General features: G+C 40.0%; 1 protein-coding gene across 1 annotated transcript in view; it reads left to right on the top strand.

The window, feature by feature from the left end:
- The window catches only part of LOC138579984 (serine protease 33-like), a 92,025-nt gene extending 79,043 nt beyond the window's left edge, over nt 1–12,982 (top strand). The window contains exon 6 of the mRNA XM_069650213.1: nt 12,278–12,982. Coding sequence (XP_069506314.1) covers nt 12,278–12,982 — 705 coding nt within the window. The remainder of the gene's footprint in view (nt 1–12,277) is intronic.
- The last annotated feature ends 1,406 nt before the right edge of the window (nt 12,983–14,388 follow it).

Below are 14,388 nucleotides of genomic sequence, written 5' to 3'. Positions count from 1 at the left end.
CCACACTCAGCCGATCTGGCCACTCATTAACAAAAAAATATCCACCCGGAGTATGAAAATAAAAAAATAAAAAACAGAGTGAAACTACAGCGATAGATGGTCTAGACACATCAGACACATGTCTAGCGGTCCCGTCCATGGAAAAAGTATACACATTTTGTTTTTTTTTTTTTTTTACGAGCGCCATCTTGGAATTGACCACATATACAGGGTTCCATAGTGGTAAAAACCTGTGGATGTACACTGATGTGTCCAATGTACGCTTGATAAACAAGGTTACGGAAAAAACTATAACAGTACACCCCACTAATGACATATATTATCATCCTATACATAGAGCAAATGATATGTCTTAGTTTTGAATAGTCATTGCAGTTAAAAGAATATAGCCATTTTTTACACGTTTATCACGTTTTTTTAGGTCAAAGGGGCAATGCAATTACGAAACATTAGTTTTTAGCATATCCAAAAAAGGAAACCATATATGGGCATCTTATACATTTACATGATGTTGCTCCACTTCTACATATAACCCAAAACACATTGCAATTGAAGAATGTAGCCATTTTTTACACACTTTTTTCAAATTTTTGTCAGTCAAAGCAATTTAAAGAAGCAATGCAATTTTGAAACATTAGTGTATAACATATCCAGAGGGGATACCATATACGGACAGCTTATAAATTTACATGGTGCCATTCCACTTCTTCATTGAGCCCTCTAATATGACTCTGACACTTAAAAATCATTTTTTGTTCAAAATTAGAGAGTTTCTGATCTGTTTCTTGTTTCGTGGAGCCTTGGATCTTTTTAAGAATGACCCATCCAAAAACTTCATGTGTATGCTTCATTTCTAAGAAATGTTTTACCATGGGGGCTGCAATGACTTTATTCTTAATGCAGCTACGATGTTCTATCATTCGTGTTTTGCATTTCCTATTGGTTTTTCCTATGTATTGTAGCTCGCAAGGGCATGTAATCAGATACACCACATTTTCCGAATTACAATTAGTCATTTCATTCATTACCCAAGTACATGATTGACTCAACTTGATTTGTTTAGTCTCTTCTGTGTAGCCACACATCAAGCAATTGCCACAGGGAAAATGACCTTTAACAGATGGCAAGCCCCACAATGTAGTCTGTCTAGGAGCCAAAGTTTGTTTCACCGTTATGTCATTTCTTATTAACATATTTTTTATATTTTGGCTCTTTCTAAATGCTATAAGAAGGGGAGGAGTAACTCCATCTCTGTACACCTTTTTCCATGCTTTCTTTATGATACCCTTTATTTTGTAGGACAAATTCGAGAAAGTGTTAACAAACACAATGCCAGTTTTTTTGTTTTCTCTCACCTTCTTCTCCAATAGGGCCTCCCTATTATTATTGAAAGCTCTTTTAGAAGATTGTTTAACCAGCTTAGCCGGATAGCCTTTATTCAATAGTTTATTTGACAGCCAAGAAGTTTTCTGCTATTGTTGGGACTTCGACATTAGCACTACTAAAGTCACATTCAGAGGTATAGTAGTTTTCTTTTAAGGGCAGGCCTAGTTGAGACCTGTACTTTAGTCCTTTAGACACCAATGTGGTGTAATCTAAAGGTTGTGTTTAGAGTTATTTGGAGAACGTGACTCACTGTCTTCTTGTGGTGTTGGTTGTTCTCCTATGCATGTGACCCTACTCATTGGATCGTTTTATTCCTAACCCGGGATTACATGGTGGTGAAAACTTATGTGAAAAGGTTATTTTCCCCTGAAGAAGGTTCAAGCATTGAGAAGCTACTAAGAACTGAAACATGTCGGGATATGGTTGTTGATAAATGACACTCTGTTCAAATGCATAGTTTATCTCAAATGTTATGCGTCTGTTGAAATTTTATATGTTGTTATGTGTGATGTAGTCATCCCATTAGGTTGCTGTTATACCCACCATGTGGGTCATAAATCTTGGGTTATATTATGTGTTTTAGAAAATGTTTTTTAGATTAAATTTTACAAATTTTGAGGATTATAAATAAAAATGGTTAAATGTATGAAATTTGTTTGCACACCAAGTCTATTTTTTCAGGACCAATGGTTATAGGTCAATACCAATTACCTCGTATTAGACAGATGAGCGACTTACTAGATTAGGTTTTCTGTACCTGGTCTCCTTTATGTACGAATACTTATGGTTAGCCTCGGACCGTGGAGTTAGGTTATGAATGGGGCGGGTTTTTTTCTCCTTATGTATAATTGAAACCTATTTTACTTCCACTTTTTCCTCATTGTAAAAGGGTTGGGCTTGCTGAAAATATGTAACACAGGGTCACTTTGAACATTCTTTCCAAGGCCTCTTTTGGTTCCCAGTACACCCCTGGGTGGGCATAAAGTGGGAAACCCACTGCGGAGGGATGCCATGCAACATCAGTGCCATTAGCATCATTGTGATGTGGTCTTCCCCCACACCTCTTTAGCTGAAAGGGTGAGCACTAATATCAGGAGATAAAGAACAAGTTAGCAATAACAGGTGCTGGATGGCCGCTTAAACTTGCGCTCCCGCTCCGGTACCCCTTGTTATAACAACATAGCTCTCAACTCACATGGTTTTGGCGGGTGTCACCCGCCTTGTTAAGAATTGACTCACCCGCCAAGCCTCCTGCATGCCCGTTCATACCAATGGGTGTCTCACCCGCCAAAAACATAATCGGGTGATTTCACCTGCCTTTGCATCACAAATGGTTGAGAGCTATGTAATAAATTGCTACGTTTTTCAGAATGAATATATTTCTTTTTACTTATGAAATCCTTGGCAGTTCTTTGCGGCAACCCGGGAAGAGTGCTGGCTGCCTGGTGTGTTTATTTCTATGATGTGCGTAGGCAAGGCCCCAGACAGCAAGGTCTCGTGATTCCAGAAGCCAACGTCTCCTGTCAGCTGCTCGGCAGCAACACAACGTAGCGTACAGCCGCAGGCTGGAAACAAACATTCTTCACAACACAGGCTACATATCTAAACAATAGGATGAAATAAGAATATAATGAACAAGGTACTGTTTTCTCTTTTTCCGGCAGCAGTATTTAGTGCTGGAATTTGTATTTTCATATGTTCACAACCTGTGGAAAAGAAGGCAAATGCACATTTAAAACAGAAGCCTCTCTATTGATTTAATTCTGTACTTAACAGGAACTATTTCCAGATACCTCAATTTCAATCATATCATTACATTAGTTTGGAGGCAATTATCTTTCAAATTGCAATGGTCATCCACCTTAAGGCACTGAATCAAATATTGGTGTTTTTATGAACCAGGCCACCACAATATAACTGCTCTTTCACAATGGTTCATATTATATATATATAAATGAGGGGTTTCACTGTGCTTACATGTGACTCAAATCATACTACATAAGATAAAAGTACAACTCCATGTGGTGAACATAGAGCAACTTAGAACTATAGAACACCACATAACAGTGTACTGAGTTTCTTGAACAAGTTGCATAAGCATTCAGTCTAATTATTCTGCGCACCTCTTTTGGCCCGTATAGCCTTCAACGATTTCGAGCCTTTTAAGCTGTGTGAGTAATCTAGTTATGGTGTCAAAAAGGGTCAATCCAAAGAAGTATCTCTCCCACTATCTAATACTTTGAAAGGCAAAAAAGCGACTCAACCATACTGTCGAAAGATATTTTGGATCTGGCCATGCAGACCATTATAATGGCAATAAGGGTCCTAAGGCCCTTCATGGAGGCCACTAATTATAAATTACAACAGCTGGATGATAAATGGTCTAGCATTGAGTCAAGGATGATAGAAGTGGAATGACGAGTGAGTGATGCAAAGGATGTTACCAGCATAGTAGCAACATTGGAAACCGCAGTCAAAACTCTACAAAATCAATCTGAAAACCAAAATAGAGGTAACAACCTATACATTGTTGGCCTTCCAGAAGGGAATGAAAAAGATAATCCCTTCTCCTTCCTTAATACCATGCTCCCAAAGCTTCTTGATCTCCAGCGTCACTGCAGCTAAATATCCAAAGGGCCCATCGGGTAGGCCCAATTAATTTAGTGCATAGTACTAATAATCCTCCTAGAACTCTCATCTTTGCTCTTCTGGATTATACCCATGTTGATCTCATAATGAACAAGGTGAAGCAAACTAAGCAACTGCTTTGGGGTGGCAGAAAGATATACATATCCCAGTACGTGTCTAATGCAACAGCTGCTAGAAGAAAGGAACTACTCGCATTCAGGCCCGCTCCAAGACAACTAAATGCAAGAAATGGTATCATCCATCCAGCTATCCTCAAAGTCACCCTCAATGGACACACTGCCACATTTGAAAACCCAACAGATCTAAGACGCTTTATTCAAATCAACAATATGGAAAAAATTGATACGTCAAGACCAACCACTCAAACATATTCATAAGACTTAATGGCTTGTTACTTCAGAATTCTTCACTGATACCTTTTACCGGAGTGGGGTGTAGTTTGGGCCTTTCCTTATTTAACTCTCCACCCCTATCTTATCCCGTTAGCCACAATTTTATCCATTGTTGCACCTACCTTTGGTTACTGAAGATCTCCATGTTGACTTTGTTTGTCTTTCCCTCTCCCTCATGTGTGTTTCCTTCAAGGTTATCATTATTCTTGTAGGAAAGTCAGTCTAACTATGATAAAGGGCTTTCTAATTATCTTGCTACTCATAATGGCATACTAATAATTAAAATAAAGATGTATGTTCTTAATTCTACTAACCTTAATGCCAGTTAATATAACATCCTGGAATGTTAAAGGCTTACGCAGCCCTATTGAAAGACAGAAAGTATTATCCCACCTTAATAGAACAAAACCATTGATTGCATGCGTTCAGGAAACACATCTATCTCAGACTGAAGCTGCTAAAGGTAAGCGCTTTTGGGAGGATCAAGATTTTTCAAGTGTGCCGCATGGCAAGAAGAATGGGGTTATTACACTTATTAATAAAGCATTCAAATGTAAAGTTGTAGGGACTGACTCTGATAATATGAGAAGGTAGGTGTTGGTTAAGAATTTAGTGGAATCCATTGAATACACTATTCTTAATGTGTATGGTCTCACCCCTCCTTATCCCTCTTTTTGACTAGAACGAAGGAATGATCTCATCCAGTCAAATCCTCATAATTACATTTTTATGGAGACCGCAATGAGATTATGGATCCTTTTCTTGATAGAAAATCTAGTGTTCGCTTTAAAAGCACTAGATCCCATAAGCAATTTCTCAATTTCGTATCAGAATTAGGCCTCATGGGCGCATGGCGTATGGCTCATCATTCTGATTTAAAGTTCACCTTTTTCTCCAACCCCCACAATTCCATTCCTAGATTAGATCATATATTCCTCCCTAAATCTATGTCAAATCTTCTTCTTCTCAACTTGATTGCATTGCATTATTAGAACATGCTTCAGTCCATATCCAACTCGAAAATTCATAGAACAGTCACAAGTCGAATAGATGGAGGTTTAACGTGGCTCTTCTGAAGGATGAGCTATTCACGCCTTTCATCGCTCAGCAACATAGTAATATCTTGGCAGAGAATAATAGCCAAGATATGTCCATTGTCAACAATTGGGACTGCTTTAAAGCTGTACTTAGAGGTCATATTATATCATTTGTTGCTAGCAAAAAGAAGAAATTAAAACAAGAATCTGATTCTAAAACAACTGAAATCATTTGATTCCTGATACACTTGTAGTAGTGCACCTTCTACTCTTAATAATATCATTAAACTGAGACTTCAATGTAATAAAATTACTTCACAATACTCCTGTGCAAATATTTTAAAATACAAGGCAAAAATGTTCACATTTTTCAAGAAAACAAGTAAATCGCTTGCATCATACCTTAAAATTAAAAGGGAAAAAGTGAGGGTTGCTGTAATCAAAGATCAGATAGGAGATAGGAGGTTTTCAGATAAAGAAATATTTGAAGTCTTTTCTAAATGTAACCAAAAACTATATTCTTTGGAATCAAAGCCTAATAACCCTTTATTGTCAAGAGTTCCTTCAACATGTTCCTCATTCTACATATCCAACTGTTGCTCTCAAATCATTAAATTACCCTTTCTCTCTTAGCGAAATGCTTAAAGCCATAATATAACTTTAAAATGGCAAAGCCCCAGGTCCAGATGGATTCTCTATAGATTTGTATGCTCACTTTAACAACTTACTAGTGCCTAAGCTTACCAAGCTCTTTTCTCATGGTATTACAGCAAGCAAGGCACAGGGATCTTTCTCAGAAGCCATGTTAATTATTTTCTCCAAATTCGATAAAGATGCTGAACTTCTTCAAACCTTCAGACCAATCTCTCTCATAAACACTTACTGCAAAGTCTTTGCCAAGATTCTAGCAAATAGACTTCTTCTTCTCTTACCCAACTTAATTAAAAATGACCAGGTAGGGTATGTCTGACATAGACTTTCCTCCTCTAATGTGAGGCTATTTTTAAATATCTTGGATATTATTCCTAAATCCAAAGGTCCTTGGGTGGCTGTAGCCCTAGATGCGGAAAAAGCATTCAACATGATTGAATGGGGTTACATATTTGAGGCCCTCAAATGGCATGGAATTGGTAACCCTTTTCTCCCCATGATTAAAGTGCTATATTCAAATCCTAATACCGCTATTTTCATTAATGGACAAATGTCCTGATACTTTCCGTTCTTAGGAGGTACAAGTCAAGGATGCCCCCTTTCTCCACTTCTTTTTATCTTGCCAATGGAACCCTTTTTAGAAGCAATTAGGCAAGACAATAATATACAAGGTATTGATGCTGGTGGAATACAAGTAAAAATTGCAGCGTATGATTATGATGTCTTACTATTCTTGAAAAACCCAGACACTAGTGTGCAATTTGTATTGAATATTATTTCAGGATTTTCACTAACATGTGGTTATAAATTAAACATAGATACATCTGAAATTTTACCTCTTAACATACATTGCACTAGGCATCATATTCAAACTTTTGGCATGAAGTGGTGTCCGAAAGGAATTAAATATTTAGGTATATATATTTCTTCATCCATTAAAGATATCATCAAGCAAAATACTACTGTCCTGTTATCAAAAATCAATGAATTAACAAATTCATGGTCACCCACTCTATCTTTCCTGGTGGGGTTGCATTGGAACTATTACAATTATTATCTTCCCAATTGTTTAGTATGTCCTCTATATGCTACCAATCCCCCTTTCTTCTTCTTTCTCTAAAGCCATTGAATCATGTTTACTCAAATTCTTATGGTGAAAGAAGCTGTATATAATAACAATAAGCAAACTTAAAAAACCATCTCCTTGTGGTGGTGTAGGGTTCACAGATTGAAAAAAATACCATTAGCCCTTTGTCTTGAAGCAGAAGCAGATGTGGTTTACCCCCGTAGATTACAATAGTGCGCCCATGTGGCTGCTCATGGAGAGAGCTATGTTTTACCCTTTCACTCTTGCTGATTCCTATATCATCAAAGGAAAAATAGATTTATTAAAGGTGCTGGTATTATCCTATCTACTCGCGACCTCGGAACTTATTTGTTTCCCTCTATTATAAAACCCTATCAATTTATCTCACAATATCTCTGGTTTAATGCTTTAATACGAATTAATGGCAGGTCTATTTTTTGGAAACCATAGCTCTCTCGGGGCGTTAAGTACATTAATCAGCTGTTCTCAGACAGAGTTCCTGTAACCTTTAATCAATTCAGTGAAAGACTCTTTATACCGGTTTCTTATATGCACCAATATGCGACAATTATTAATCCAGTAATGTAAAATTATGATTCACTAGTGTGTAAATCTGTTACTCCTAACAAAGAAAGACTACCGCATATGCATATGCATTTTAGCACCTCCATGTTTTGCAACGTTCTTTCTGATGAAACCTCTTCAGAATGTAGCTGGAATTCTCAGATCACATGGCAGCAAGAATGCTCTTTACTATATAGTGAAACGGTTAGGCCCCTCGTTTGGAACAACATCTCCAAAGTTATCACATCCTCCAGTTTACTCCAAACTTTATATTGTTTTGATCATAGAGCCTTCATCACTATAAAGCTCTTCAAATGTAATGCTGTAGAGAACAACAGATTCTGGAACTGCCTTCATGCGCAGGGATCTTTTAAGCGTATGTCTGTGGACTGTGAACATGGTATAGCATATTGGAAAAGTGTATGGAGCACAATCAAGCTAATCTTCAACATACAACATGACTTTCGTTTAACATTTCTTTTATTGGGCTGTGCAATGCTATGGGATATCTGGGAAAATAATGTTTGCTATTTATTTGATCTTCTTATCCTAGTTGCAAACCAAACTATAGCGTCCAATTAGAAGCATCTTAGTCATATTAATTATACAATGTGGTGGAATTCTATATGTAACATTCATAGGTTAGATCGATGTAATGCCTCCTCCCCTTCTCTTTTATTTAAACATGAATTGAAGTGGCAGTTATTCTTTAGGTTCTTATCTAATGTAACTGCTAACTGATGATGACGAATACAACTAGTTACAATTTCCTGCGTATCTACGCCCCCCCCTCCCCTCCATCTGTGAGTGTCAGTCCTTGTCTGCAATTGTTATGCTTTTGTTGTCTTGGATGTTTTGACATGTTTGACATCTTAAATCTGTTTGTTTCTGCATCTAGTTCATAAATAAACTTGGCCTTCATGAATTGTTCATTCTGGTATATGTATTGGTTGAAATCTGGTATTCGAATAATATGTTAGTATATCCTCTGTAGTTATTACATGCCTTGTATTACTCTTGATTCAAATAAAACATTTCAACAACAAAAAAAGAAATAACAGGTGGTGTTCAGGGAAAATAAAGATAGTAAGGTCTGGGGAGATGAAAGATCCAAACTCGGAGCACTGCACCTGAGAACTAATGTATCTGGAATGCCTGTGTCACACTGCATGACTGAGCTCTCAGTCATATAGCATCTTCCTCTCAAAGCATATTCCCGGGGACCTAAAGCCAGATACTGTCATACTGGCCATTTATTACGAGGGCCAGGAAAGCCATAGTGCACCGTTTAGTGTTGTATGGTGTCGGTAAAACAGAGGCCTTTTCGGAAAACAGAAATTTTTAACACTCCACATCATTAGGGGTTAACACATGCTTTGACATGGAGTTACTACATCCATGACAAATGGTGGTAATGACTAGGCAGCATTTCTGCATGGGGTAATTCCCCCTAACCCCAACAAAGTCCTATGGGACCCCATAATGGGGCGATTACCACAATTCTCTACATGTGTCAAAGGTAATTCAGTTTGTAATGGGGCCCGTAGTGTTGGAGATGAGTAATACAAATGGCTTACCTTACATGAATTCATCAAGTGATAACATATCCAGGGCATTGTCTATTTTATATCCCAATAGAACGGTAGAGGGGTCATTATCCCAAGCGATATTGACCCTTCCTGAGGCAAATAATACTATCACCACATGGTGGTACTAGCAACTCATTTTTTGGGGCCTTGATGGTGAAGTAAAACCGTTATTTTGATTGTGAGTAGAGTTAATAGACAAACTGAGTTACTAATTTAAATGTGGTTTCATTTCGTAGTGTTTAAATAACAAGGTTGTATTCATACGTTAAGTACGCTAATTGCACAGGTCATTGAACTGGAGTCGATTTAAAATGAGCATGCACTAGGCGTCATGTAAAAGTAAACGGTTTATCTATAAGAGAGCGAAAGCATATTGCCGTGTGGTAGCTTTCTCTCTGTTGTGTTAAATAGGATATGTTGCAGTGAATAAAAATCCCTCCCAGGGAGGAAGGGTCTTGTTGAAATAAACCTTGCCTAGAAAATTGCATTGTGATGTCCCTGTCTGCTTTTGAAGTCAGAATGTTCAGAATGTAGTCAATACCAGTAGGCATTGACTGCGCTCCGAACACTCCAATTGTTTGAGATGGGGCTCAATAAGAATCTCCATGTGCTAATATTCCTTGTATGCCAATAAAGAAGCTGCTCATCAAAGTCAGCGTCAAAGGACACTCACTTTCCCCTCAACTTAGGCTCCCAGCATTAGCGTCTGAAGCCTCTTACTCTTTACCGGAGGAGTTTCTGTGAAGAAGAGATTGCATTCCTGCATAATCTGGCTAAAATGGAGACCCCTTCCTGAGCATCTCACCCCCTAGTAATACTGTTCCAAGCCCCGGTGTGCCATCCAGCATTTGACCTCAATGTCCTCTCCTCCAATGGCTGTGATGATAGTAGAAGCATGCAAAGATTGTTTCTGTTTGCCACAATTTTGCTCCCGTGATGTAATAGCTGAGGAATTGCCAACCTACGTTCTTGATCCTGATGGCCTTTGGTGGTAGATTTTAGCTTAGCCTCTCACTACACTACAAATTCACCCCTTTCCTTTCGACTGAAGATTGCACATTGTCTAGCCATAACCTCAATATGTTTAGCACTCTCCGTAAAACTAATGTTTGGTTTCAGGCCTTGTCATTTAACCTTCCATGACCTAGCCTTTAGTTTTAATTTCCTGCACAATGAGAGGCACTCTAATAGATTATAAGTGATGCTATAACTTTCTGAAACTCCATACCAATCATCAGGGTCAGTGGCATGATGTGACAATAATTCTAGGCAGCCGTGGAGTGCTCCACAGGCAGAGAGATGCTATGAGTGCTGTTTTGGCTCCAAAATCGTGGATTTTGGCCTCATTGTGAGGGAGCCAAAGTGGCACTTCAGCTGTACTGGTATACGTCCTTGCACTGGGCCTGTCCATGACAGTGAATTCCTTAGAGGACGATTAGCCAGCTCATCAACCCAACATTTTCTTCAGAATTTCAAGCAAGTAGGAAGCCTTCAGGAGGGCTTTTTGAAGACTTAACGTTTCCACAATCCATCCTAACGTAAAGCTAGAGAGAAATAACAAAAAAAAACATAGATTCCGATTGAAAACCTCTGATTGTGGCCGGCAGAAAATAAAGAGGAGGATCTTTCTGCAGGCCTAATTTACGACTGACACATCTATGACAGTTAACGTTCACTGCTTACTGGTAATATGCCTATTACACTCTGGCTATCATGTCTGCCCTCTGCAGATATGTTTCCTTCTTTGGAATCCCTGTAATCGTCCCGCTTTGGCTTCACCAAGATGGGGTTCACTGCCATCAATTCCTTTTCTCCCCTTAGCTCCACTCATAATCATAGACCTCAACCCTTCATCTTGAGACTACTCACTCCACACACCAACCCTGTGCAACACTTGTACTGTAACTAGGGTGTGACATATCTACCAGCTCCCACAAACGAATACATTTGGTACATTTGTCGCATTAAGTCCTCAGTGACAGCTTCAAAATTCATTGTCTGAAGATATTCTCTTCCCTAGCTTGACCCGGGTTGCGGATGTGGCACCACATGACCAGCCAGCATACCTTAGAACTGGCAACTGCTGCATTCCTGTACCTCCTTCCTTCAATGAGCCGTCATCTTCCAAGATGAACCAGATTCCAGAAGCCTTGCCACCACGGCCCCAGTTTGATGCCACCCAGGTAGATTCTTGCCTTTCCAAATCACCCTTAAACTACACAATCTTCCACCTAAAGCACTTGTAGTTGGATTTCTGATGCCAATCCCTGCAGCCATCATTCCGTTTGCCTCAACGAGAAACTTCACCCAAGTGACCCACCTCCAACTGCAGCCCAGCTATTTGCCATCTCAGGCAAAGCTGGAAAGGGATATAAACTGGCTCAATATAGTCAAAAATGGTCCCAGAAGGTGGCACTAGTATGACGTGGTGAATTTCTAGATTTGAGACCTTACATAAATTAAAAACATAACGCATTAAGTGAGGTACAAGTGGTAGTCTATGTTCTAGATGCAGGTGCCAGATTACTCCATGCTCCTTGGTCACCATATTTCTTGGCCTTGGGGGTTTCATTTTACAAACCATTGGAAGCCTGTCCTTTAATGCAATTGGTACAAACAATGGCATACATTCAACTCTGAGAAGCATTACGTGTTTAGATGAAAGCCTTGAGCTAAAAAGATGGTGATCCTGGTGACACAGAGCCATCCCGTAACCCCATCCATGGACCGCTTTCTGTAATGTGTGAACATCTTATTTGCTGTTAGTTGAGTTGCACTGTAAGGAAGATCATGCACTTCCAAAGGTATGATGGGAAGACCAAATTTGGGAGGGTAATAACATGTGCAAATTTGGGAGGCTATCGGATTTCATCGAGGAATGTCATCTTATATTGACTAACTTCACTTTTGTTTACCTACCAGGGTGATTCTGGAGGGCCCCTTGTGTGCAATATGGCTGGAAGCTGGTTCCTGGCTGGAGTGGTGAGCTGGGGCTATGGCTGTGCCGAGGCAAACCGCCCAGGGGTCTACACTATGGTTACTGCTTATAATGCCTGGATTAAGCAATACGTCCCCGAAGTTCAGTTCAGTTCACCGCCAACACCAAACATAACAATTTCAACTGCTACAGCTTCCAACACCTTCCACACTACGGTTATGCCTAATTGGATAGAAGTATCTACCAGCAAGACATCTACTGCGGTCATTGCTAATGCAACCAGGTTAATTTCTACTGTGGCCAAGGCCAAAACAACTAAGTCAACATCTTTTGGGCCACCAACTATCGCAACAACGCCATCATATACCGTGGCCCTTCTAACTGCAAGCAGGCGAACCACTGCAGGCTCCTCTGTCACAGATACTCATAAACCTAACTATACTATGACCTCCCGAGCTCAAGGTGAAAGATCAACCTTTGCCAAAACTCTCTCCAGCACCACCACTGAAATGAAGGGAACCAGAACAATCCCGGCAAGATCCTTGTCACCCTTCATCCCCAACAGAGGCACTAGTTACTCATTGGCAACCATGATACAAACAGCTAATTCTGGAGGATCCAAGATTCTGTGGCTGGTTACTTGGGTGCTCCTTCTGCCACTTGCACATCTCCAGAATGACATTTTGTAGGGAACCTGTGACTAATGTGGACATTATGGATATGCATGCACAACTCCACGTAGCCTGTTACCTGACCTCCAGCAGCTTTTTCGAAAAGGGGACTGCTTCCCTATCTGACTCCAATCCAAACTTGACACCTGGGTCTAGGGCCTGTTCTCAGTATAAAGGACTATAGCATGCATTTATTGTTGCACTATATTCACCACTTTTTTGGTATTGATAGTTTGATAAAACCATTAGAACACAGAAATTTGGGAAAGCTAAACTAGCCTGTAAATGTACTCTAGTTTATTACGAATAATGTAGGTGGACCTTCTGGGTTGGTGCCTCAAATTGGGCTGGCTCAACAAATCAATACGTTAGGGCCGCTTCCATCAGTAATATTAGTTGCAGGTTAGCACTCAGTTGGGTAGACATAGACCAACAGTTCTCCCCTGAAGATTAGTGTCAGTAAATGACACTGATCCGGGACAGCACTAAACAAACACAGACATGTCTGTCTAGTACCTCTGGGGTTGGCCTACTATAATTACCCACTCATGTCAGGGTTGGCGGCCACTGTGCTCTTAACCAAAAGGCAAGAAAAGACCTAGCATGTCTTTCCCCACAAAGTACTTCCTATTTTGCCACCAGCAAGAGAAGATTTACCTCCTGCCAGAGGCAGAGTGAAGCCCTGTGGAAGGGTTTTCCTGTCCTAAACGAAGACCCACTCTACCAGCATGTGGCATGATGATAGTGATGCAGTTTGGCCTTGCGGTAGCACCAACTCTGTAGTCAACCAGGCCACCTAGGAACCGTTGGATTCATCTTCGGTGATTCGCTGTCTCTTTGCTTGGGTTACAGGTAGATATAAGAGCCAAACAGCTTGGCCGGGTATGTCTTCCCTCACACTATCCCCTAATTACTCTCGGAACAGAATGCCAACATGGAATACCGTCCATGTTTTCAAAAAGCACACACTAGAAGCCAACAGGCACGCAGACCCAATTATCACTCATTGGAAGAGGAAGAGGTTTGCAGGCACGCTACTGAAGTGAGAGGGAAGGTGAGAGGTGACGGAGAGATATGTGTGGATACCGAGTGCGGAGGGGAGGGATGTGGGAAGGAAAGACAGGTAGGAAAGATAAACCAAATATGAAAGAAGTTGGTGGGGAATAAAGGGAAATCAGGAATGAGGTGGGAAGTGAAGATAAGGAAAGATAAGGGATTGAAAGGAAAGCGAAGAGGAATGAAGGGAAAGGGAACAGAAAGAAAGGGAAGAGGACACAAAGAGGAGTGGAAGAGAAGTAACGGGTAACGATGTGATGGGGAAAAGAAGGAGAGAGGAAGAGAAGTGGAAAGGAATCAGATATGAATGGAAAGGACACAGAACAGAAGTAGAATGCAATGGTAGGCGAACAGAAGGGATGGGTAAT

This window comes from Ambystoma mexicanum, chromosome 3p, assembly GCF_040938575.1.
Source record: "Ambystoma mexicanum isolate Mex_15411 chromosome 3p, UKY_AmexF1_1, whole genome shotgun sequence".
Lineage (NCBI taxonomy): Eukaryota > Metazoa > Chordata > Amphibia > Caudata > Ambystomatidae > Ambystoma > Ambystoma mexicanum.
This window is presented reverse-complemented; position numbering and strand designations above follow the sequence as displayed.